The sequence below is a fragment of the Pezoporus wallicus genome, unplaced genomic scaffold, assembly GCF_028554395.1.
Source record: "Pezoporus wallicus isolate ANWC-B61680 ecotype Strahan unplaced genomic scaffold, APGP_CSIRO_Pwel_v1 scaffold_14666, whole genome shotgun sequence".
NCBI classification, from domain to species: Eukaryota; Metazoa; Chordata; class Aves; order Psittaciformes; family Psittacidae; genus Pezoporus; species Pezoporus wallicus.
Genome location: NW_026637956.1, coordinates 303,756 through 330,948, shown reverse-complemented (window position 1 = coordinate 330,948; position 27,193 = coordinate 303,756). Strand labels below are relative to the sequence as shown.

The 27,193-nt window shown below is 42.8% G+C and overlaps 1 protein-coding gene across 3 annotated transcripts in view; it reads left to right on the top strand.

The window, feature by feature from the left end:
• The first annotated feature begins 223 nt into the window (after positions 1-223).
• Positions 224-27,193, top strand: part of LOC130598745 (ubiquitin carboxyl-terminal hydrolase 22-A) — a 100,556-nt gene continuing 73,586 nt past the window's right edge. Inside the window, exon 1 of one of the 3 annotated variants that reach the window (XM_057408490.1) lies at positions 224-472. In XM_057408490.1, coding sequence (XP_057264473.1) covers positions 347-472 — 126 coding nt within the window. In that variant the 5' untranslated portion in view covers positions 224-346. Of the gene's footprint in view, positions 473-15,934; positions 16,075-27,193 lie in introns of those variants that run through there. The other 2 variants (XM_057408489.1, XM_057408491.1) reach the window with 2 other exon arrangements.

The window sequence follows — 27,193 nt, the reverse complement described above, 5'->3', positions numbered from 1 at the left end:
CGCCTCAGAGAGCCCCATCTTTGTGTGTGAGGGAGAGGGCGGGCGGGAGGGAGTGCGCGCTGCCCGCCCGCTGCCGCCGCGCTTTGTTCGGAGCCGGGGGGCCGTGGCGGCGCGGAGCCCCGGCTCTATGTGCCAGCCGCTGCCCGCGCCCCCACAGCAGCCCGCGGGGGCGGCGGAGGCCGCGCGGCAGGCGGCGGCCTGAGGGGCCGGAGCCCCTGAGGCCGGGCGCGCGGCCGCCCCGGCCCGTGCCCGCGCCCGTGCGGTTGGTGCGGAGCGGGGTAAGGGGCCGGCTCGCTGCCCGCCGGCCCGGCCCGTCTGCGGGTGGATTGATGTGGGGGGGTCTGACATGAGTCCGCCGGCGGCCGGGTGCTGCCATGTGACCGGCTTCAAGGTGGAGAACTGGAAGCAGAATCTGCGGGCGATTTACCAGTGTTTCGTGTGGAGCGGCTCGGCCGAGACCAGGAAGCGCAAGGTACCGGGGGCGGCCCGCATCCACCTTCCCCCCACCCCTCTTCCCCTCCCGGCCCTTCCCCACACGCGCTCCCGTCCCTTCCCCTCCCTCCCCCTGCCGACCCACCCGCCCGCCTTCCCTGAGCCGCTCCTACGCACTCCCGCCGCCTCGGCCTGCCCGCGGCTGCGGGGAGGGGACGGGTCCCCCGCCTTCCTTCTCTCCTTACGGGGCAGGTGGGCCTGAGTCTCCCCCCACCGCCTCTCTATGGTCCCCGCCCCGCCGACAGAGCCGGGGCTCCGGCACGCGGTCGTGGCTGGGAGGGAGAGAAGGAGGAGGAAGCGGCCGGTGTGTCGCCGGTGGCGGGGCCCGGTCACCGGGATGAAGGAGGCGGCCGGCCCCGGTGCCTCCTTCCTTTCCCTCCCTGCCACCTGCCCCGGCGGCGGGGCCGGCTTTCCGCAGCGGGGCTGTTCCGCAGCGCCGCCGCCTCCTCCTCCTCCTTCTCTGTCTCCTCCCGGAGGTGCGGGAAGCAACGAGGGTTTCCCGGAATACGGCGGGGGAGGGGAGGGAAGGGAGGCCCGGGGCAACGGGCACGTCCGGCCTGCGGCGGAGCTTTGTGCCCCGTGGTGGCGCGCCCGAGCCCGGGGGTTGAGACGGTGCCGGGTTGGGAGGGTGGGGGGCAGGTTTATTGAGTTCTTGCCTTAAAGCATAAAAGCCATAAGGTGCTCATTCTGGGAGTCCCTTTGGGAAAGGGGGTTCTTGCTGTAGTGGGGGGAGAAAAGGAGCTGGCTCAGTACACGGAAGGGCAGAGGGGTGTTATCTCTTGGTGGTGCTCGGGACATGAACGGCGCAGCAAACGCTAATCCGTGTTAATGGGGAAGAGCATTTATCCTGTGTATGTTCTAAGATCCTGTCTGTACCCACATGTGTGTTTCTGGAGGGCTTCTCTCTTCACTATGCAGCTAATGAGACTGTTCCCCTGAATCAACTGGATTTACTTCAAAGTGACTTGGCAGATTTCTGTTACTCGTCATATTCGTGGCTGAGGAAGGGAGTGCAACAACTGCATGTAGTAAAACTTGGGGCTTGGGACAGCACAGGTTGTGTTTGTGTTGAGGCAACCCATTGAGAACTTTGCGTTAAGATGCTCAGCTTATTATTCCTACTAGACCTAAAGTGCGAAGGATGCACTTCAAGGCTGAGGTGCCTAACCACTTTGTGTGTTCATTTGTGTTCTCAACAGTGCAGTTTTCCAGGTTTTTTACATAAAGAGGGAAAAAAAAAAGGAATCTTAGAAACATGTTTCACTTAATAGCCCTGCAAAATATGGTCAGACTGATTTTTCTGTACTTATAATCCCCCTACAAGTCAGTATTATTAAGTATATGAGTCAGAATCTGGTTTTATTTGGCCTTTAGTGTGCCAAAGTACAAATTGGGAGACAGTATGTGGTACTTAAGCTTAAATGGAGGAAAAATATACCTGTGCTGTGGAATCAAAAATGGCAAGTGAGGTAAGATGTCTCGGATGAATGTAAAGCAAGAGTTAGGTGGAAGAATGCAAATGAAATTTCATTAGTAAAATTACCACCTTAGTGCTTTATTTTCATGTGGAGCATCTTTTATAACCTGCATACTCTGTGTGCTGCAAGTTTGGGTTTTGTTTTCATCTGATGTGTTCCTCATTGCTTGAAAAACCATCTGGAAATACATAATAATCCATTGTAATCAATCTGTTCTTACTTCCTCTTTCTGATAGAACAGAACAGGATTGTTTCAAAATCGACTGCCGTCTCATGGAAAACAGCAGTTTTCCAAATCTGTGATGAAAATGCTTCCCCCTCCTTTTTTTTTTTTAGGAGGTTACCAGTCTGAAAATAGTTGGATTCCTGCATTCAGCCAACCTGAAATAGTGGGAGTATATGAACACATGCAGGGAAGCATTTTGGCCAGCTGAATTTGGGGTTCAGTTCCCAGTCTATATTCATAAGGATTGAGGAAAGTATATAAAGGACAGTTACGGTACTTCCCTCTCCTGCGTATGGATATGAGGCATTCTTCCATGGAATTTTTCTTTCCTGAAATTCTCTGTGTGTGCGTGTGTGTGTGTCTTAGAATTTCACATGTAAAATTTGATGAAGAGTGTTTTCTGTTTGGAGGCACGTTTCTAGTCTAATAACTAGAAAACAGTCCTTTGTCCTTTAATATTTTATATCTACATATATTATGTATGTGTGTGTATATATATATTTTAGGAGCATAGCTCTGCTTCAGAATACCTATTTAGTGGTGAGCATTCTTGGTCTTAATCAAAACGATGAGGTCAAATTAAAGGTTTGGTAAAGGATGATGTTCTTTTTGTTGCAGAATCAAGGACAATCGCATCATTTAGCACAGAAAACATTTGACATGGGTAGTAGTTGGTAGTTAATGGGAAGCACTGGTCAGTGTAACTGTTGGTCAGGTGAACCCAGCTGTAAAATTGTTTTGGCTGGCTGGTGACAGCCAGATCTCAATTGTTAGCTTTCTATAATGGTAACATACTATATTCCTCCTAAGGCTGTCTTAAAAATCCAAACAGCAATGGAAACTGCAGGGGGCAGAAAGTGTCCATTCCTCCTGCTTTCCTTCCCCTGCCTGCTGTGTTCTACTTTGGAAGACCATTTTAATGCTACTTTGCTGTTTGCTATTCATTTTTAATACGTACCTTTTCCTGCAAATAAGCTTTTATGAGCTTCAGCTCTCGGTTCAGTATGCTTCACAGCCAGCATTTTGAATAGAAGAGCTGTAAAGCGCGGTTTATAGTTGGAAAGCTGTCTCCAGAATGTAGATTTGAATTCTCTGTTAGAAGCAAGAGGTAATTCTCTGTGTGTATCTTTGTAGATCCTGGATTTCTGGTGAAGGTTTTAGGAGTGTGTTCGCTTCTGGAGCATTGTCTATGCCGGGATCTGAGCTGCTGTCATGGTGCATCGTTGTATCCACACGAAGGAGTAAGGCTGTAGCTTTACTTACCTCACTGCGTCTTGGCCGAAGTAGCAAAGTGCAGCAGTTGTAGTACACACTGTTCTAGGCAGAGGCTTTGCTGTGGTGAAGATGTGGTGCTGATGGTAAAGCCTAAGTGAAGACAAAACCTGTCACGCTGAAGAGTGGAACAGGGAAAGGGTAGAAGAAGAAATCTGAAGAATTGACTCTTGAAATGGTAATAATTGTCATCCAAAATTGGAATTAGATTTCAGGGCTAAAGTTGTATGTAAAACGGAACAAAATTCGTGTTGTCTCTGCTGGCTTTAGGACTTTGACCTGTAACTCTTAATTTTTAATTTGGGATAGTTAGAATCTGTTTAATAAGCTGATGGCAAAGCTCATGGTCCTATGGGTCGTGCACTGTACCTTGAATATTCTGATGTGGAAATTACCTCACATTTAATTAAGTAACACTGTAGAAGAGCTCCTTAAATCTGACACCACTACCTCCATTTAGTAGTTAATGGAAGAACGAGAGGATGCTGACAGGACTTCGGCCAACCTTTTGTGTCAGGTCTTTCCATTTTTCTGTCGGGTCAGACTTCAAACCCTTTGCTTATTCCTTTAGAATTAAAGATGAGAAAAGTCTCTTTTGCCATGTAGCTTTTGGTCCCCAATCAGACATGTAGATGCACCTCTGTGTCTAGGCGTAGGTAAGTAATGGTTTCAGTGCTTGAAGAGCAGCTGAATTGACAAATTGAATTCTGGTTTACTGGGCTGTCCACCTTGGAGGAAAAGAGTCTGCCTCGTTCTGAAAGGGTTTTATTATCACTGCTCTGAAAAAGGCTCTCTGATAAAAGTAAACTCTCATCGTGACCACGGTCACGATATGCACAAGGTCCTATCTGGAATTTCAGTATGTTTGTTCTGTGCCTCTGCTAGTAGATCAAAGAATAATTGCCTGTCAGGGTTGTATGCTCGCACTGATGGCGGGAGCATTCTCAGCATATTTCTTCCTGTTTGAGAGCTGCTCTTGGGTTTTCCATTATTATTATTCTCTCTTTACATGGGCCCTCCAGACTGATTGATGCTTTCAGATCTGAAGAAGCATTTTCATGACCTTTCTCTAGGTATCATCCCCATGTATCTGCAACTTCCGTCGTTCGTTCCTTGTAGTATTTGACAGAGGATTGATTCATAGACACTGAAGCAACTTTGGTTCATGTCCTTTCAAAGCAGGAAAAGCTTAATGATATCGTAACAAATAAATGCCATGTCATGTTTGCAAAGTGTTGTGGTTCACAGGCAAAATCAATGTGTTAAGTTCTTGCTAAAATGACCTGGCAGTCACAGGGTGAGCTAATGGTGGAACTTCTCATCTCCTGCTTGTTGAGGCACGTCCGCTCGCATTCTCCCTTGCAGTCTTCCCCAAATACCTGTCCAGGAACAGGCAAGTGGTGCTTAGGCAGTTTGCTTTGTACCGCAACAAATGGGCAAGGAACCTTACCAGGCTGTGCAGCCTTCTCAGGGCTCAGTGTTTCGATTGCTTAAATTAATAAGGAAATCTTAGCTTGTTTTTCTTTAACATTTTTAGCATATGCACCAAACTTCTGGATTACGAATCCTGTGGAGAATTTGAAAGAGGAGCCTAGAATTCAAGAAGGATGTCTCTTTCAGCTGCATACTCTGCTTTGGTTGTCTGTGTGAGCTGTCTGATTCACTCAGGAGGGATGTTCTTCTTTGCCATGTGTTGTGGGGACTGCCTTCTCTCTGAAAGCCCCTAAGAAGTGTTAAACTCGACTGCAAGCTTCATTGGTCAGGAGGTCTTCGGTTTCATACCTGAGCAGTCTTCCTTAGTCCTTAATCTCTAAGGAGAAATAAGGTCGTTAGGCCTGGTGAAGGTAATATTGTCTTTCCTTGTGTTGTCTTTCATGTGGAGATACAATCTTTGGTGTGAGAGAGATCCAGACATGAGATTTTAGCTCTGTACACAGAGGGAGGATGGACACTGAGCTTGTGTCTCTGGTAGTGAAGAAGAATACAAGACCTTCCTCTTCCTAGTGGTGTTAATCCCTATTTTGTACCCCCATTTAAATAAATGGTTGATTTCTGGGCCAGAGGTCAGGAATTAGTCTTGCACCATGAACTCTGAGGTGGTGAATAGCAATTCTTCAGTCATGGGATCTGAGCATCAGGACATACCCAAACACTTGCTCATCTCTGTCTCTAAGGTCAACACTTCCATTGTGATTTAAAGGTTACATAGGTCTCTGTCACCAAAGCTGACTCATGAATTGTATTGGAACTGTTTCCTTCTCTGTTTAATATGGATGGAGAGACAAGCACAGTAAATGCAGTTTTCCCCATACTTCGTTCCTTGGTGCAGAAGCTGGATCTGCTTAAGCTGGTAAAGGAAAAAAATAGGGATATGCTGGACAAGAAGGCTTCTTTTCTTCTGTAGTCTTACCAGCAGTGAAGGTTTCCTCATAGCCAGGCTGTCTGCTGGGAGCAGTTGTAGCATCTCTGTAATTTTCTCTGCAGCCAACAATCTTGTTTGCTTAGTGTTGAAAATGGTTGAAAGCTTTCAAACTAGAATGACACTTCGTAGTGTGAAGGTGAGCAGGGTGGAACGGCTTCTTTTGATTTGTTGGACCTATTTGTTGAGCTTTATTTTAAGCCAGCAAAGCTTGAAACCCCAAACAAAGCTTAGCTGATATCCTCATCTTTGTTTTGGGCCTTAATCTGTAGCGCTAACATGAAACCAGAGCTGCGAATCAGTTTCAGACCTTCTACTCGCCTTTCATTTGAGGATTTTCTGTCTTAGTAACCGGAGTAACAAATCAATGGGTAAATGCTGCTGACTGATAGTGGAAGCTGCCTGCTCATGAATTGCTGACTCCCCTTCTCCTGACTTACTGCTACTCAAGCCAGAGCAAAAAAAAAAAGTACATTTTCCTTTGGGACATACTCTGGGGATCCTCTTTGTAACAAATGCTGTTGCAACTCTTAGTTTGATTCCCAGTGGTGCTTGTGGTTTGTTTGAAACCAGAGAAAGATTAACTTGGTTTATAAGCTTGTGTTTCTCACCTTAAACCTGGTGCTCATAGTATTCCCTGTTTATGTGCAGTGGACTTGGAGCTATGCTTTCTTGAGGTCTTTCTGGTAGATGCAGGGCTTTTGTTATCGACCATACATTTCCATTTCATCTGACTGATGGCTACTTGAAAATGTTGGGTTTGTGTTTCTAATACTGGTATTTTCATGGTTCACCAAGTATTTACAATGTGTCTGTAGCACGTGACAGCATTAAGGTGAAGAAATTCATAGGTACTCTTGCTTCTATATCGGGTACAGCAGCATCACAAGGAAGGCAGTCTGAAGGTGACCTGTATGCATTTCACTGGATTTACTAGAACTATATAGCGTTTTCTTTTAACCATGCAAAGAGCCATTGTTCTTAGAGCCCTTTTAGACTTGGCTAGAAAGAGCAGCTATCTCCAGTCTCTTGTTAACCCCTGGACCATGGAGTGAAGTGAGTGAAATGCAGTAATGACGTTACAGTTGATTACGTTATCCTGGCTGTGTTGTCAGCAAGCGGTGCTGGAGCACAAGGAGCGCCATATGCTACCCAAGAGGCCTGAACTGGGAACATTTGCTTAGCAGAAGCGGTTCTAGAAGCTGATAGATCTGCTCTGACTGGATGAAAGCTCTGTCTTGGTAGTTGTATTCTTTTACATATTGATTTGGCAGTCCTTTATGTACACTCTGCTTAATTCAAGATAAGAACTTAGCTGCATTGTAATATAATCAATGTTGTAAAGAGTTACTGCATTCTGTTTGGTTCCAAGCAGGGGAACTACATTAATGCAACCTGCGTAGCAGCACCGCAAGGATCTGTGGTTTACTATGGTGCTAGGACAGATCCCCCATGTAGAGCTCTCTCGTTTTAAGAGCCATTTTATCCATTTCAAGACCTATTTGGTGATCAGTAAATTGAACTGTTACCTGATGCCAGTTGCCCCGAAGTAACCTGAGATTCACTTTATCAGTTGGTAACTGATTAGCAGCAAGCTGTCTGTCTTGTCATGTTCTGTTTGTGAAATACAGCAAATACTCAACTGTTTTTCAGCTCTCTACTTACTGAGAGGTACAGTGTTACTCAGTTTGGGTTTTTTTTAAACCTCTCAGTTATATAACAACAGTTTAAAGTTCTTATTATTTTCCGTCTGTCTCTTCTGCTTTTCCAAGTTAGTAAGAATCACTTTTTCTCCCTCTTCTCCCTCTTCCTTTCCTGTGTTTAGTGGAGCTTGAAATTAACATGGCTCTTCTTGTCTACCTTTTGCATAGTGTCACTGATGATGTCAGCATATCCCTAGGAAGGTTTACAGTGCACTAAATATGTCATTGAATAAAAAATGTGGCTATTAGGTAAGGTGAAACTCAGAAAAAGAAAAAAAGTAGGCATGGTAACAAAAATTGTTCTCGACAAAAACGTGGTCTTTTTAGCATCTATATTGGGAGCTAGTGCAAGTTCTTATGTCCTATAACAAATTTTGACATTAAATGGATCAAATACATTAAATATCCTCATATTAAAAGTAGTAGTGAGAAGCAGTTCACTAAATGTGACACTGCCACAGTAGTAACTCTGAAGGCAGAGCCTGGGTTTAGCTGTGCTTACGCAGTCTTGTTCTTACACCGTACTGTGTTTGCAGTATTGGTTTGCCCACACACTGAGCTCTTCTGCAAATACATGTAAAAACACAACTCTTCATAAATTCAACGAGTTGTATTTATGTAGAATTAAACTGTAGAGATGACTGATCTGCCTTTCAGTTAAGAGATTATTAGAATATCTCGTCTTTTTCATTAGCATCTTAATCTGGAGTTCTGTGTTGCAACTTGTGCCCTAATATATTAAACCAAGTTTCCATCCGTCCATCCATCCATCCAATGTTGATCCACAATTCAAAAAGTAGCATGTATGATTCAAAGAGTAAAAGTTACCAAATTAGTAGTAACTTAATTTCTGCCTAAACACATGAAAGTCTCTGCAGTATTTGAATACAGTTAAGCGCTGGAATGATGGGAGTGAGTATCAAACGCCAACGTGGCACTGAGTTCCATCTGTGGCATTCGCCTTACTTGTCACCTCATGCATCCAGGTGGCCTTTTTAAAATAGGATTTGGCTTTGGATTCATCTTACTGAATTCCAGGGCTTTTATATGTATGTTTTGCTTCTGTTTTTAAAGGGCTTTTGGTTTGAATAAAGTACAAACTTGAATTCTATTGCTTCAGCGTGTATTAGCACACGGAGAGAAACCAGCAGCTTATAACCTTTATTTTTGCCTCCCTCGTGCCCCAGTTTGTGTTAAAAAAGGGTAAATTTGCTTTTCCTTGTGTCTTTGAACCACCTAATGTTATTTCACAAAGTCTGTCTGCTTGTAATATGTGCTTCTGTCCTGTGCATTCAGACTTGTTGCATGTAAATCTGATGGTAAGGGGCCTTTACAATATCACTGGTAACTAAAGGTAAGATTTATTGCACAGCAGATGTATGACAACTTCCTAAGTGAAGACAGCTGAGATAGCTGACTGATTTCAGTACCTCATTTGTGTTAGGTGAGATCTGGTGACCCTGTGCCCTCCAGTGACAAATGCAAGATTTGTCTGGAAGTTTCATATTTTGCTTTGCTGTGCTTCATTATCTTCATATTACTGCTTACTTTTGTTCTGAAAGTGGATCATTGTCCTGCTTGGCAGCTAGTGACCAGGTGAAATTCTCATATAATCTTGTTTTCTGTATATTGCTGACTTCCGTCATGTTCTCTTAGCAAGCATCCCTCCCCCAAAAGCTTATGATGGGATATTATTTTCTAAATAACACTCAGTTCTTTGGTCCTTCATGACTACATTTTGTGGTTTTGGTTGTGGGATGCTCCTAACAGTAATGTTGAGAACAGAATGAGGAAAGCAGGGAAAATAGCTTCAAGAGCTGTTGCAGTTATGTGTGTGTGAAGAGGAACAAGGCTCTTCTGTCATTAGGAGGCTGTTCCCTAGGGAAACTGATCTTTCGCTTTGTCCAGTGTAATTTTATCTTGCTGCCCTTAGCAATGTGTTTGTCACATAGTAATTCTGCTGCTTATAACTTTTCCTGATGTGCAAGTTCCAGGTTCGTCTCAATAAATTAATTTTCTCCATTTCTTAGTAGCTTTTTTACATGGATTCAGCCACCAGAACTGATTCAAACTTGCACATGCAAAAGAGTTGCTCTCAACCACGAGTTTGCTAATGAAAGGGGCCTAAACCACAACGTGTGATGGAGTGGTACCAGAGTTCATAATGATACAGAGTGTATCACTATCTATCTGTGACAGTGTCAACTATGAACAAGAAAAGTACTTGGGGAGCATTGTTCATCCACGTGATTAAGTATATGATGAAAGGAAACCTTTGGGGAGAGATCCTGCTATGTCTGAGGTCGCAGGGACATCTTCTAATTGGAATGGAAGATTTTTAGGCCCTTGTTGAAAGATTTCAGGCAGTAGGAGGTGGGGATTTTTTCTTGGGCTGCATACTGCAAAAGTCTGACTGTAGAAAACCAGGACTCCAGTTCAGCCGTAACCTGAAGAACTGCTTTATTGCAGCATTTCTTTATGCAATGAGCAGTGTAATTCTGTAAGGACATTGTATCTGTAGGTTGAAATTCTTTTGCAAACAAACTGTTTTTTAAGCAGTGGAAAGAAAAATTAAGAAATGACATGAAGGAGAAATTGTGTTAGAAAATCTGACAAATTTAAACTAAAATGAATTAAAATTTCATAGCTAGTTCTGTATGTGGGGACTAGTGAGTTACAAGTAGGTTATGGAATTGGTAAATGGTCTGGAAGAGAAAATTGTCATTCAGCTACAAGACAGGGCAGTATTTGATTTACCAGAGCAGAGAAAGCGATGTGAAATTTGGACTTTTCAGTGCATTATCACTGAAGACTGGTGAGTGGGGAGCATGGAAGCCAGCTCTTTAGGAGTGCCTGTATGTGTGCCTTCCCAAACAGTGTAAGGAGTTGCCAGCTCTTGGCTGTGTGTTCCTACTGTTGTACCACACGCTGCATCGAGTTGATGCAATTGTGCTGTGAACCAGAACAAATGAAGATGAGAAATAGTATTTTCCTCTTCTTAGTGCCTATTCAGGTGAAATACTACTATGTTATGTGTCAATGCAGGGTTGAGGAAGCAGCTGTAGTGTTGGTAGCTTGAGGGGAGGCGTGCCTGGGTGATGGGACAGGACCTGAGTGGTGATGCTCAGAGGCTGCGTATGGCAGTTTGAGTAACAACCACTGCCTTTCACTGGACTTTGCCACTGACAGACTGGCTCTGTTTGAATGTTCTCCATGTACAAATGGTTTCTTCTTCACAGAAGAAAGTGTGGTTGGTACTGACTTCATTTGAAAGGTTCTGAGAAGTGACCGATGTTACTGCTATGGTTGTATGATGATACCTGTTATTGTAAGTGTTGAAGGATTTCACTGGTGTAGTGGTGTGTGCTGAGTCTGTTGGGTGGAACGTAAGTCTGCAATTACTAGAACTTACTCCTGCGTGACAATAATTTGCTTCTACTTCAGTTTCCTAGTGAATAATAAATGATGCAGGAAGTGTAGAATGCCTGTAATCTGCGATCAGCTATTACAGCAAATCTACTTTTCATATTACATTTAATGAAATGAATAGTGTTTTTCTGAGTAATCAAGTTATAAGCCACTTGTTTGCCTCTTTAAACAGGCCTGTCTCTAAGTTAAGGTTTGTGTTTTATAATTAAACTCTTCAGATATTTTAACTTTCTTCTGTTGGTTCAAAGCATCTGGCTATGTACCTCGATCATGCTCATGCTGCATCTAGTTGGGGATGATGGGGTAATGGGATTGTAAATTAGGTCTTTATGGTACTGGTTTTCCTCTGACCTGTTGCCTTGCATAGTCTAGAGCAGCCCCAAGACAGCACTCCAGTAAAACCTTGACATGCTGCCTGGGGTCAAGGATAGGTGCTGGCTCTGCAACCCCATCAGGGTATCCCCTGGCAACTGGTTGTGCTCATACTCTGTTACTGTTGTGCAGCCGTAGAAAGGATTTGACTAGGATCTCTGTGGGTCTCTTTATTTTGCTGAGGACATGCATAATCCAGGATTCAGCTTTTGAAACATTTTGAGTGTTAGCATCTCCTTTTTCTAGTTTTATGCTTCTCTTCTTTATCTGTGAAATAGTAATTTCCATTGCTTGAACAGATAATCAAATCAAAGAAAATCTATCTTAATATTGAGCAAGTGTGGTTATTTCAGATGCTTGGAAATACCTGACCAAAATAGACTTATGAACCTCTGTTGGGAGGGATTTCTTTTTTCCAGCATCTTGCGTTATATCAACTATCTGTGCAGCAAACACCAGCAGAATCAAATCCAGGCTTGCCAGCTATTTTGGGCTGGGATTAGAAGTGTTAGCTGCATTAATGGGGCAATTAGAGCAAACTCTTCTGTGGCAGGAGTGTGATGAAACACTGGGTAAGTTGATGTATCTCGGCTCCTCTAGAAAACATCTACTGTTTGAGCAGCCACCAGGTAATACAATTCAAGGAGCTTCACCCATTTACTGTCCTCATCTCCACAAACTGGAGATTTTCAAACATGTGGGATTTGTGGGGTGCACCTTCTGCAGATGAAACTGTTCTGCTGCTGCTGGGAGACTACTCTGAGTAAGCTTGCACCTGAATACAAAGGCCACAGGGTTGAGGTGGACCACCATATACCTGAATATAATGCACTAACAGCAACAACAGGTTTCGCTGGTATTCCAAGAAATTAATTTCTTATGTTAAAGACTATAAAGTCAGTTTCCCAAATGAAGGAATTAAAACTTCTGATGAAAGATACCGCACTAAACTGTCCCTTGGATGGAGGTTGATCTTCCCAGCCAAACAGCATGATTTTCATCATTATAAGCCAGTATTAAAAAGCTGTAGATACATTTGCCCAATTTCTTTACAAAGTAGATTCTTCCAAACTGACTTCGGTTACAGGATCTGCTTCAATTCAGTATTTATTCCTCCTCTTTGCTAGACAACAGTTTTCTTACCTTTTTAGTTGCAGAGAAGCTTCTAATCTTGGGGAACTGGAGCCGATTTCCTAGCAAGATAGTAGGTGAATTGTAATCCTTCCTTACAAAATCCTCAACGCATACTGTTCTTTGAATTCTCTCTCATGCTGTCTTATTAAGAGTTTGGAGGTACATTATATCTACTTAAAGGTATGTGTTTGAAATAAAGCTTTCCAAGGAAATTGTAAAATGCTTCTTTTGCCTTAGTTTTCCTCATCGCTGACTCCCTTATCCTCACCTTTTCCTATGCTTCACCTCACACTGCTTAACTTGAAGTATTTCCTTCAGCTTCAGATCTTGGAACACATTGTGTGAAATCAGTTGTATCAGCATTGATACTACACATTTTGTCTGGTTTGTGAAGCAGCGTAAAGTTGTATCAGGAGCTGAAGCTGATAATTGGTGGAATCTCCAAACTACACTTGCAGAACAAAGAGCAGAAGTCATGTTTTACAGTCTATCAACTCTGCAAAGCCAAAGAGGGTCTGTGTTTTGTGATTGTTCAGTTAGGAAGGAGAGTCCACAATGTTTTCTTCAGCTTCATGGCTTTCTTCACTTCCCTGTGCAGTTGTTATGTAGAGAAACTTGTGGTAAGGGACTTTTGTTTCAGTTTTCTTCTCTTTGTGGTGCTCAGTCAGCTGGAATGGAGGAACATGGCTCTGCTGAACAGAGCTCCTTAGTAGAGTTGGTTTTGATGTAATGTCATCTCTGACTTTGCAGTGAGGCCAGAGCTGGTTTTGAATCTGCGCTTAACTCGCAGGTAATGGCACGTGCTGTTGCAGAGCACAAAAGGTTTGACAGACTCTAACTCAGCGTGAGTACTGCCCTGAGTTTGATTGGGTTTTACCTACAGTTTGCACCTTTCAGAGCAGCTTATTTCATGTCAGGTTGGCTTGACTGGATACTTTTACTGTGAAGTAGGAGAAATCCGGTGGGCTGTTTCCTGACTTCTGGTCTTGTTCAGGTTCTCCATCATGGGCAGTTCCTTGTTTTCAGTGTCTGCTTTTCTTTCTTTCTCCCATACCTTGAGTTTCCATTGGTGTTCCTAACTCTTTAGCTGTACACCGGTGCTTTGTTTTGAGTTTCCCCCCCTAGGAATGATCTGTTTGTTTACAGTTTAGGCAACATCTGCATTTCCATGCTTTTAACTCCTTAATGTGAGCCCACCCTTTCCAGTCCGATGATGGCGTGCTCCTCCTGCCACGCTATCTGGACCCACTGCTCATCATGCCAAGGTTGGAAGTGTTAATCGTGCTGCAGATTGGGGTGATAATTCATTGCTGTCACAGCAACACATGCTTCACGTTGCTTCTCGCCAGATTTGTTGGCTATATGCTACACCAGAGAGAATTATTTCAAGTGTCTTATTGCATAGCCAGATGCTGTAGAACTGGTGCAATCAACCTCCCCTCCCCCTTTTTTATGACTGTTCTGACTTTAGGGAGGAAAAACTGTTAGAGGGTGAAACACGTTCCTGTGGAGCACTGGGAAAGACGTAGATGGACTTCTGGTGGTGGCTAATTTTGCTGGTTTTTGCTTTTAGGGAAGTTCTGGTTTGCATTCTGGTTAAAAAGAAAGAAGATAGGGTGAGGGGAATTTAAAAAGGAATTGGTGTCCTCTTGCCGTTCTGGTTGTGTTCTCTGTGATAGCTGGGTGTTGTGGAAGTTTATTTCCTTTAAGAACATGTGCTGCTGACTAGATTGCCTTGATTTTGAAGAACTGGAACTACTGCGTCCTTACCACCTCTCAAAGAGGGAGAAATGTTGTAAACTCTGGTCTGAGAATGGGCAGCACATCTGGGCACTGTCTTGTAAGATGCTGCTTGATTTAGTTACAGCTGCTTTAGTTAGGTTAGGTGGTAATAGTTTTATCTCACTCAGATATTTTTATTCTATGCTGCTGTAAATGCCCAAGGATATATACATGGAATTATGGCAGTAACTTCAAACTCTTTGTTATTTGGGCTCACTAGGAGATGATGCTGTAAGCCAGATCACAGAATACAGGTCACTGTTGTTTGTCACATCTGTCCCTTGTAAGGCTTCTGCAAGCCCTTAACATTAGTAGCTGTGCTGTCTCTGAGACATTGTAGAGCTCCAAAGAGGAAAATTGGTGGCTTTTGGATACGGGATCCGAGTTCCCCTGAAACAACATTTGCCCTCATAATTATGCTGTAAGAAAATGCAAGTTATGTCATAAAATCCCTATATATTATGCATGGTGGTGTTTGATTACCGGGGAGATGAGATTTCCTGCTTGTTCAGTCTGACATAAACTTACCAACATGCATTTCCCAGTACTTTTCCAGTGTAAATCTCATGTCCAGTGGCTAGGCATTGTGGCACCAGTAACTTCAGCCTTGCTTACATTTTAAGAGAAGTTGCCATAGAAGTTAATTGTTATGACTCTTTTCCCATAGGTCAAGATCCAGGCAGAAATGCAGTGTTGGAAAGTTCGCTCAAGTGTCACCCGGCTGATGTCACACAGCATTCCCTACTTGTCATTCTTTGTGCCTCAGTTATTTGCACTACCAGATTATAGGCAATGCTATCTTGAAAATCAGAGCTAGGAAGGGCTTTTTAGACCTGAGTAAAGCATGGCAGGGATGGCTCTTGAGTAACTTGAGGTACTCTCAAGAAGGCCTGAGGCAGTACTCTCAAATTCTTTAATCCTGCTGTAAAGCTTAAAGACCACGTATTTGTCCACAAAACACTCTGTGTATTTATAACCATAGAAACAAAGCAAGAGATCAGAACTAGAAATCTGAATGGGATCTCATGTAATACTCCTGCTCTGCTCTATATGGGATTACTGATGATTTGCAGTTGTAATACTTTTCCTAAGAATCCCCTGGTTTTGCTTCAAGCCCTTAACTGGTTTTTCAAGTGATGTGTGCCACGGCAGTTCTGGTTTTTGCTCAGGTAAAAGACTTAATTCACTTTCTCCCTCATGCCCGTGTTTTCTCTTGTTACCCCCATCCCAATGCTTGTGCCTATGTATTAGCCTTTTGTTTTCCTGTGTACAGGGGCCTTAAGAGCCCAGGCAACTTTATCCTGCTGCTGGGATAAAGCCTGCACAGCTCTGGAGCTGAAGAGGGAAAGGTTGAGTTCTGTGGCCTCTTTCTGGCCTCCACTGACACATCTGAATGAATGATAGATTGAGGCTGACTGGGCCTTATCATGTGCCTTCGCGGTGTTGAATTTATTACTGGTGCTGTTTCTGTGAGGGATTTGTTTAGAACAAATCGCCAGATGAGTTTTCTGTTCTTGCAAAGATTCAGATTGTACTGGGGTTATTTTTACTAGCAGACACTTTTGTTGTCATGGCAGGAGTTTGCGCATGCTCGGCGTTGCTAAAAACAACAACATTAACTTTGCTTAAGGGGTCTGGAGCTTTAATGAGCTGTTTAGTGTACCAGCAGAAAGTGTTGGGAAGTCTGTCTTGGTTTTTGAAACAGGGCTGAGCTGGATCAACAGAAGAGCAGACTAAAAAGCACGCCTCATCTGCCAAAGAATATTTGTGAGTATGTTGGGGGTGGCAATAAATAATTCAGAGTTTCTGAAAACTGTTAATGTTCCTGTAGTATGGGGAAGAACAAGGAAAGCAAATACTGTTAAATCCCTGGTTCGCTCTTTCCCACTGAGACTGCAGTTTCAGATCAAGTCCAAAGTAGCTGTTCCCCCTCCCAGATTCAGTTGTTCAGTTGGGAGACAAGAAGCATTAAGCTTATCTGTTTGCTTGGACTGACTGATTTCAGACCTCAGTCATTTGCAGCTTTGGGGCAGAGCTTGTGGAGTCCTACCTTTCTGATGATGTTTCTGTGTTGGAATGCAATGTGGTAACTTGGGAGATTGCATCAGATGACTTCCCACCGAAGGGGAAGCTGTGGATACCAACAGACCCTCCATGCTGACGTGGGGAGAGAACTGAAATTCAGAAGGGAAAGCAGGGCACGCAGAACCCATGCCATCCATCCTTTGGCTTGTTCAGGCTTCTCTGCAGTTCAGTCTTCTGCTTATATCCACTTGATTAAATGATCGCCTTCTAGCACAACAAAAGAACCCTTTCAGTATGGAAAGTAAGTAAGCTGAAACTGGTGAGAGATGGAAGCGCAGGCAGCATCTGATACAAGGGGAGGGAGTTGGAAGTAAAGCTTCTTGTTTTGGGTGGGGAGATGATGGGTGAAGAGTGTCATAAAATAGGGTTTGAAAGGATCTTAAGATCACCTAGTTCCAACACCCCTGCATAATACAGAGTGTTGAGGAGATCCCTGGTGTAAGCAGTGAGGATACACCAGGGACGTAACTAGTGACCAGCTACTTGAGCAGCGTAGAATGAGCCAAGTGCTGTTCAGGTGTAACCATCCCTCTATCTCAAAGGTCAAACACTATTGTTTGATTCTGTCAGGGTGGTGGTTGGTGGTATTGCTGATTGTGTCCATCCGAGCAATGTGTTCTCTTATACATGTCTGCTAACAGGAGGCCTTGGCACAGACACTGTGGGCCAAGTTTCATTTCCCCAGAGGATAACATCAGTAGAAATTACTTGTGTAGACTTCACCTCCCTGTTTGCATGAGCACAGCTTTTCTTTATGGATGGACCTGCTTGCTTTTCTTGCCTGTTTTCGATGCTTAAACTCTGTGCAAAGTCTGTGTAGTTGCGTGTTAAACGTGACACATAAATGATGCATGTGTTGCCATTCAAATTTAAAACCCCTCAGCAGAAGAGTGAAAACCAAGAACCTGTCACTTTGGTGCTGCAGTAGCATGGAAGAGTTCTTGATTCTACCACCAGTCCTTGGTTTTGGAGAGAATTTTGAAGTAATGTTATATTGGCTGATGGGAAGCCAGCTGGGAATGATAACTTCTTAAATTGGAAAACCAAATAAGTTTACTCTTAAGTCCCTTCAAAAGCACTACTCTTGGCATCTGGTGTCTGTTAATGTTTCTTAGGAGAAACTACAGAAATACTACTCAACGTACTAAGTTTTTACAGCTTCTCTTCTGACTCCGTTAATGTTTTCGAAGCATAGATTTGTGCCCAGATCCAGTGGGGTATATTTGAACAAAGTACAGGGCAATAAAACTGTAATGGTAGCACATGTATGATTAGCAAACACAGCATTAATGTGATTTGTTTTGCTAGCAGGGGCTGTGTTTGAAGTGCGGGGCTGGTGCTTGAGCCTTTTTGCACCATTCTGTTTCTTCTGTCAGGCAGTGTCTTGCATTAAAGTGGTGTTTTCTATGTAGATGTATGTGTATCTGTAGGTAACTAGATTAAAAGAAGTCAGTATGTCTGTAGAGGCTGGTTTGGGAGTTGCTTTTAGTAAAGTTTTCTCCTTCTCCATGTTGTTATGTTAGCCATGAAAGAAGAATGTCATGTGGGTTGTTCCAGTCCACAATCTGTTATTAAGTACTAGTACACTGAACAGTCACTGTGCTATTGTATTAGTGTTAATCATAGAGTGACTTCATCTAGAGTTTACTAAAAATGCAGATAGCTGTTGTAAGTTAGTTTTAACATTTATTTCTCATTTCAATCCCAGTATCTCATGGAAGATTCCTATTGAACTTTATCTTATGTCATGAGGGACCAGAACTGTGTGAAGATAAAATGTGGTTTGGTATTTAGAAGCCTGTAAGAACACTTACCTCTTTCTTGTCAAGTTGCTGTAAGGGATTGGTTTTTGCCAATATAAATGTTTCCAAATATAAACTTTTTGAAGTCCCAATTTGAATGTTAAGGTTTTAGTGCTTCATTTTGTTGCATAGACTATCAGTGCCATGGGTTTTTTGCTTTAATTAGTGTGTGTGTATATTGTATATAAAACCCCCACACAGATCTAGTTAATGGTAATTTGCTTAGCCTTGGGAAGAAGTGGAGAATGCCGATACGAGATTCTTCAAGGTGTGTGGTATCCACTATAGTAAAGAATCTTTCTTCTCTGCCTTTTTAAGGATCAGGTTCACTCCTTTTAATGTTCAATTACAGATGACTCAAGGTCTGCTGAGTTTTGTCAGAGCAGTACAACCAGACCATGTGCATAACTCCCCTCCACTTTATCTGTTTTGCTACCCTGTATGGTTGTCGTTGTTCCCATCTCCTCTCGCTCAATTAGAAGAGGGATTTAATAGTTGCCTTAATTATATACAATATCAATGGTTACTCTGAATTATTTCCCCCTCCTTTTTGAAGAGAATGCTTGGCAGCAAAAGAGGTGCATTAAACGCTTGGAATAAAGAACTGCTACCCCTTGGAATAGCTGCTGTTTCTGACTCTTTTTTTCCTTAGTAGAAGCAGAATGTAGCTGCCCAAGGAGAGAAAGTATCTTCTATTGCTGTAGAGATGGAAGGATGAAACTGCTGCAAAGAAGAGGTGAATGGAGACAGTAATGTTCTTGTAAATGCATGTGCCATTCCTCTGCTCCCTTCCCAAGAGTCTTGTTGAAGAATGATGGAAACAGTGGTCACTGCTGAAAGTTTGTCATTACTGGAGAGTGCTGCTCTTCAATCTCTGTCAAAAACACAAGGAAGAAAACCCCAAGGGAGGTGGGCAACCTTTCCAGCCCTCTTCTGGTAATGTTGTAGTCAATATTATTATGTTGACCATTAGAGATGAAGTCTGACCAGTATGTAAAATACGAAAGGACCCACTCGTTTGATTTAATTTGGGACTAAAATAATGAAGGATTGGTTGTAAAATCTTCAAAGCCCCCTTTTACACTGTATGTGTACTGCAGTGGCTTTGAGGATGGCCTGTAGCTTGAATATTTATCAAACGCAACAAATCTGTGTGTTACGGTGCTGCAGCTGACCATCTTGTCATGCTTGCAGATCCTGAGTGGTATTAATCCCTTCTCTGAGGAACTGCAGAATGATTTCTTATCTCTAAATGGACTTCTGGTTATTTCAGCCTGTTATCTGCTTGCCCAGCAGTTTTAGGTAGCTGGAATTCATCTGTATAGGAGTGCTTTCCCTTCCTCCTCCTCCTCTTTACCTAGCACCCCCCTGGCAAAGAAACAGGCTTTTTCTTGCCTCTCTTGTTTACATACTGGCCTGCGAGTTTGAACTTCTGATGTTCAAATTGCTCTACCTTAGGGAGAAGTGTTGAGTTTGTCCAGGAATAATCTTACATGAGCTGTAAAAGCCCTTCTGGTTCAGGTGACCACCTTACATTCTGCATCAAGTAACAGAAGAACCTGTTTGCCCAGTGGATTGTGAGACCTTACAGCTACTGTACTATACTTTCCAATAATCCTTTCTGTTTGTTTGGGTTTTCTTCCTCAATTTAAAAGAGCTGCTGATGTAGCTTTGTCTCTAGTTTTCAGATGTAGCCTTGTCTCTGGTTTTCAATTCAGTCTTTTAATAAAAAGCTCATCCTGCAGGCAGCTTTACATTGGTACACAGAGCAGTTACACTGATGTTGGCGTAACTCACTCCACATGTGTTCAAGCCCCATATTTTAGGCTTATCAAGATGTCAGTATTTTCTACTGTAGACACGGCAGGAATCTTTTTCCAAGTATGTGAATGCTGGAGCCTTCTTTTCCCATCTGTTTTGGAGCATTATTTCAAATCTGAAGCTGTACTTTGAAGAGTGCTTGGATGTTGCTTTCCTGTCCTGTTTCCAGACTCAAACAGGTATTTCCTTCATAGCTCTGAGGAAGCTCTACTGACCTAAGCAAGTGTCCAGAGTTAGATGAGCTCTTAGGCAGAAGTTCTTTCCTGTGAGGGTGCTGAGGTGCTAGCGCAGGGTGCCCAGAGAAGCTGTGGCTGCCCCATCCCTGGCAGTGCTCAAGGCCAGGTTGGACACAGGGGCTTGGAGCAAGCTGCTCTAGTGGGAGGTGTCCCTGCCTGTGGCAGGGGTTGGAACTGAATGAGGTTTTAGGGTCCCTTCCAGAACAAACCATTCTGTGATTCTGTGTTTGCCATGGCAGTTAAAAAGCAGTTTGTTCCACCAATGCATGTTCTAATTTTGAGTTGTGTCATCTTTCCAATTGGGAGTCCTTAGATCTGTGATTTTTGCTTTACAAGGGGATGATTTAAATCACACAATTATTATGTTTATACAGCTGAAGTTCTCTTTTGTGTTGTGCTTCACACAGAAATGCACGTACACCCTTAGTCTTCTGATAAGATAAACTGTAAATGATACCTGAGTAACTTTTCTTCTGGAAGCAGCCTGCAGTTCTCCTGCGCAGGTGCTCTTGGTAAATGAAACACTAAATTAGTAGTGTTAATGGACATGCTGTGGGCTCAGTATTTGCTAATGTCAGGTGGAATCAAAGTGACATCGTTTTATGCTTGGCAAATGTGACAGTAACTGTGGCTGTGACTACCTTGTCCGAATGAATCAGTGCCATGTGTGTAGTTGCTGGCAATCACCTGTAATGCATGAGCAGACTCAACTCTTGCTTTCAAGCGTCTTCTGCAAGCGCTGTTCTTATTAAATGCCATATGCTACTGATGTGTTAGGTGTTTGTGTTCCAGAACATTCAATAACTGATGAATGCATTGTAGTTTCTCCTTGTGCATTTATCTCTCTTTAAATGTCTCTCGGGTCTTACAAAACCTGAGATGCTTCTGTCCAAGTGTGTGTTGCCAACCACTGAGTGTCTGTGGCCTTAATATAAATAGACATAAATAGAGCAAGGCCTCTATAAAAAACATATCTTTTCCTATCATGCAAACTATACCTGTGTTCAGATACTATTTTTGAGTTGAAAATTTGCAGTGGCTTCCTGGCCCTCCTTGTGTATCCTATAGAGTACAGAAAGGACATTCTGAAACCATCCTTATAGGAAACTGAGATTCAAATTCCCTTTGCTTTCCTCTGTGTAGAATGGTCACACTTTTATCACGTGTGTGTGTATATATATGTACATAAGTTATATTTTCATTTGAGAAGGAATATTCATATATATGGGATAGTTCTTTTCAAAACTGCAGTTTCCCAAGAGCCAGTGAAGGAAAAGGGAGACGTGAATGAGCTGCTGAAACAGATTTGATCTTATTTGTCGTACTCCTGCTCTGCAAGATCTAGAGAGGAGAATCATGTTTGGCTTTTTGTTTGTTTCTTGAAACAAAACCTGAGCTGGTTTAAGAATTAGGATGTATGCAAATAGCTATTCCTGCTTGCTTGTCATGGAATGTTACTTGGAAGTTACTGTCTTTGTTTTAATGAAGTAGCCTTACATGAAACTGAAGATGAATCTTTCCATGAATGGTGAAACTAACTGAGCTGCGCTAATTGCGTGTGGATTTAAATGTTCTAACAGTTGGACACTGCACAAAACAGCATTTATATATACTTCAAGTTTCTTGTACCAAGTGCTGAAGGAGTTGCCTGCAGCAGTGTGATACCTAAGAAGTCGTCCCACTAGAGCTCTGGTATCCACCTTTCTTCACAGCATTCCTGACCTGTCCACTATGTGGATCTTTTTTTCTCCTCTGTCTCTAGTGTCATCATTTAACTTCTCTCTGGCAAAACTCTAGTGATGAGTTTGCTGTCCAAAAACACTTGTCCAAAGGTTTCTGTGGAGCATGAGTACACCTGATAAATCTCTTCGGCATTTTTCTCAGGAGATAATTTTTACCTGGAATTGGTGAACTGGGGGAGTCCTCATGCACATCTTGGGCTAAACACACGTTGGCAGTGCTGTCTCCCCATTTCCTCCATCAGTTACCACTGCCATCGCTTGATTATCAGAAATGGGATATCAGGAAATTTGGCACTTTAATTCCAAGAATGATTTCATTACTGAGGAAGAAATGCCCAGGCACGGATTCACAGTGCTGATGAAAACCACTTGAACTTGCCTGCAAACTTTCTAAAGAGAGAGGCAGTTTTTCAGAGAACCTTTTCTCTGTGTTCTTAATTTCTGTGTGATTAATCAGAGAATAACTGGAGTAATTCATTAACTTTGACAAGCAAATTGTCTTCTACATCAAAGTACTGTTCTTCAGCGCTCTGGCAGTGGACAGAATTGAATCTTTAATAGGAATCTTCATCTCCTCATCAAAAAAGAGGTGGAAAACATTATGTAGCATGTTCCCTTTTCTTGCTTACAGGGCACAGATGTAACACATAGTAGAGCATCTTAGAGTATTGTGTTTGAATACTCCCACTTATGATGTGTAATGGCATTAGTTAAAACTGCTGAAGGTAAGCTTTCCTTGTTTTGGATATAGCTTTAAGATGTTCTTCAGCACCTTTAAACCTTTTTCTTTGCTCTTTTGTAACTTGTTCTAGTATTTAAAGGTTCTGTTGTGAGAAAGTGAAGCAACGTGCACATTGAGTTCTGAAGTGCTGTCAGAAAGATGCATTATGGAGTGAAACAACTGCCTCGTGTCAGAAGTGTTCTGTCTTGGCAGTTCCTGTTTGCAGAACTCTGAACAATTTCAAGAACTGGAATAGTTTTAGGGTTAACCTCAGCTTTTCTGTTACTCAATTCTGTATAGTCAAAGCTGTACTCCTTTCAAAAGGTTACTAACAAGTGTTTGCAACTGGCTACCAGAAATGTTCCTCAGAGCTGCCCAGTTGCTCTGTAAGATAAGTCTTTACCCCATAGGAATGTTGAGTTGGGTTTGGTTTGTTTGAGGTATTTGTTTTGATTTTGTACTTTCCACCTTCTCCTGGAGGTAATCACAAGGAGGCTCAGCATTTGCTGTTCAGTAGCATAAAGTTGGGTGGGTTTTTAGCTTGCTAGGGTTGAGTAGCAGTTTGGCTGAAGCATTGTCTTCCTCATCCATCTTTCATATTTTAATAGAGACATTAGAATTTTATGAAACCTAGTTAATTCAGAAAGAAACTGACGTTTACACAGCCAGCTTGTATAATGCTTACAGCTCTGGCTATGATTTCATGCTTGCTATCAAGGAAGGAGGAGCTGGTTTATTCCTGAAAGTAACGTTATCTGCACTTAATTGTATTTTCACCCTTTCTTCTGCAGCCCTTCCAACATCTGCTTTTGGAACGGTAAAGGGTAGGGGAAGCTTTTGTAGAGACAAGCTTCTCTTTAACACATGGTGAAAGGGAGGTGCCTTGGTTTTGTTTTAGTTTGTCCTTTAAAGAGCAAGAAAAATAGCAAGAAAGATGATGTTGATGTTATGAAACAGGTCTTCACTGTCATTAGCGGCTTGGGATGGTTTCTGCTTGCTTTTCTTATCCCAGCATTGCGAAAGCTTGCTGTCCTGCTGGGATTTCTTTTTGGAATGCAGAGGTGTGTTCTAGCTAAAAGCATGTGCTTTGCCTAATAAGCTTTCCTGGCCAATGAGCCCAGCTGGCTGCTGCAGTTTGTATGTCTTTTGTCTTAACTCATTTTTATATCCATGCTTTACATTAATAATTTTTGCATTAAATGGCAAACAAAGCACAATGGCCATAAATGAAACCAAACCCTATAATTTGCTAATTTTTGTTTTCAGTGTCGCATTATGTAATCCAGCAGCCTGCTAAAAAGATGTGGACATAATACTTGTGGCATGTAAACAGTGCTAAACTGAAGTGATGAGCCTTTGTAGAAGGGAATGTTAATATTGAGGTAAGGTTTTAGCGCTTCCTCTCCTAAGCAGAGAAGGCAAGTGAAGAGAGCAGGGTCTGGCTGGTCAGCACAAAATGTTCTTGTTAAATCTGCATCTCTTGCTGTAGGAGATCAGGCATGCCATCAACATGGAGCACTTTGCTGGAGTCTACTGATGGGCTGCTTCTCACGGTTGCTGCAGTCTTGCAGCTACCTCTTGAGTTTATAGAAGTCCCAAATGCTCAAACTCTCTGAAATTCAGCCACATGCCCTTCAGGTTTGGTCCAGATGATGAATGGAGTAAATGTCAGTCGATCAAAGAGGATCGATTTAGATTACACATTAGGCAGACGTTCTTCCCTGTGAGGGTACTGAGGTGCTGGCACAGGGTGCCCAGAGAAGCTGTGGCTGCCCCATCCCTGGCAGTGCTCAAGGCCAGGTTGGACACAGGGGCTTGGAGCGAGGTGCTCTAGTGGAAGGTGTCCCTGCTCATGGCAGGGGTTGGAGCTGAATGAGCTTTAAGGTCCTTTAAAGCAACCCAAACCAATCTGGGATTCTGTGAAGCACAGAATAGAAATCCTATTTCACAATAGTAATGCATCACCATTTACAAGTCTATGACAGGGGCACTGGGGTTGTTGCTGCAAGATCATCCTTCATATATTTGTGGAAATTAAGAATGTTTTAGTTCTTATGGCCCTTTTCTCCTCAGTTTTTGTAGTTGTGAGCGATGTGAGATGTTTTTGTCTTAAAACAGTTGCCAGTGGGAAAAGAAATTCTTTGTGTTTTCTGTGATTGCTCACATATTTGGGAGACTGTTGGATCATACTTCTTTAGCTGTAGGCAAAGACAGACTTACTGTGGCTGCTACCAGTAGCAGATGCATTATTGTAATGGGGGTTTTGCTCTCAATGGCTGCGGAGCTTTTGGTCCAGAGCTGGTGCTGTATCACTTGCTGTATGGAGCGTGGCTTCTCTGCTTCTGTGTCTATGGTCTTGCAGATCACAGCAGCAGTTTGGGTTCTGCACAGTTCTCGCTTCTCAACCTGTTTCTCTGTCAGGGCTGTGCACCCTCCTGCCTTTTCCTCTCCTCCAGACACTCTGGGCCTGGTTTACAGCTGGAGTTGCCACACTCAGCAGAGTCATAAGCATGGACAAGAGACATGGCTGGCCTCTTCTTTGGCTTTACTGATGAGTATGAGAGCTTTTCATATAGTAACCAGTCAAATACACAAAGCTCTGGCTGCATCCCGCTCTGCTGTTAGGTCCCAGAGGAGGCTTGTTTAGTAAGATGCAGCAGCTTTTTGGAAATGAAATAAAACCCCCCACAACAATAATAAAAAATAACAACCAAAATACATTTCTTTAACCCTCTTTGGATATTTATTCTCCCAGTAGTAAGGACAGGCTTTTTTCTTCTACTGAATTCATGTAGTTTAAAGCTGCTATAAGTAGAAGTTTCTCCCTTTGCTGCTAAGGTGAGTGGCATCTGACTTGCACATAAATGCTCTCCTGTTCTCATATTCGTTGTAGGCAGCAGTCTGAGCTGGGGGTCAAGGCAAAGATTTGAATGTATTTGATGGTTCTCAGTGCTGCTCTTCAAAGAATTGCATTGCAGTTTGGCTCTGGACTTTCTCTTTTCTTTACACAAATGTCAGTGGACAGATTTGGGGCCTGGATGTCAACTCCATTCACTTCTAGGCTTGCCTCATGTTTATTAAACTGTGGCTGATCAGAATCAAAGTAGATCTCTTGAAGTCAAAACTACTGATGATGACGCCTCAAAAAGATACAAAGAATTGCTTTTGTAATTCCAGTGTTAAAAAAGGCAAACTTTTGAATGGGACTTAAAAAAACCAACCTTTTTTTCCTATTAGCATTCCTTTTAATAACCTAGTCCAGGTTACTCAAGAGTCCATCCAGCCTGGAGACCTGTTCTAGGTTAATCTGAGTATGGACATCTGGACAAGATGCTCTAAACTCAGCTCCAGAAGTGAGTCTTATTAGTGAAGTGCCAAATTGAGAATATATTGTCATTTTGGTATATGATGGATTTTGGGGGTGTTCTTTGTTTCTTTGGAGAGGGGGAGGTTAGATTGGAGGGATTTGAGTTGTTGCTTGATTCCATGTAGGTGATTACATGTATCTCTACTTGAAAAGCATCCCTTTCACAAGCTCTCCTAAGCAGCAGGAGCTAGAATTTCACGTGTCCTCTTCTTGAGAGGCAGTTTAAGTGCACCCTCCTCCCAGTTCATTCCTTTGTGGGGCTGGCAAAACAAGTTACTGTTCCGAATGCAGCATGAAGTATTAAACCATAATAACTGGCTGCAATTCCTGTATAAAAAGACAGAAGCTCTTCACTAAGAAACTCTCACCCACCTTCCTACCAACATTGTCGCTAATGATTCTCCTGTAGGACTGCAGCAGTTTGCAGACTCTTTAAATGGATAAAGGAACAAGTTTTTGTCATGTGAATGCTTATGTAGTGTGAGAAATACCAGCTCCTTTCCCCTTCCAGAAGGTACTTTATGTTCATATTGCTTTAATAACCGTTTTTCTAAGCCGACTTGCATGTCTGTAGAGTTTAGAGTATTCACTGTCTGAATCTTAAATCTAAAGGGTGCAGATCTGACCACCTCTGTGTTATCTCCAGAGTTTCAGGTTTGTGAAGCTGCATGGAAGTTTCCTAGTGAATGAAAGAGCTCTTCTTTTGCTCCAGTAAAATGAATTATTAATTAGTTTTGTACTGAGGTACAAGGGAACATTAAGCTTCAGCTTACAAGATATCAAAGCATGTTCTGTGCAAGCATGTTAAGAATTTGCTTTCATTCTGTGGCAGTAATGTGGTAGTTGGCTTAGAGTATTCCTGTACATGGAGGAAGCTGTACATACAGCTAGGTGAACTTAAATATGTCCTCAGATGATGATGTCTTGGGACTCTTCATCAGGGGTTATAGTGATGGGACAAGAGGTAATGGGTTCAAGCTTAAACAGGGGAAATTCAGGTTGGATCTAAGGAAGAAGCTCTTCCCTGTGAGGGTGCTGAGGCACTGGCACAGGGTGCCCAGAGAAGCTGTGGCTGCCCCATCCCTGGCAGTGTTCAAGGCCAGGTTGGACAC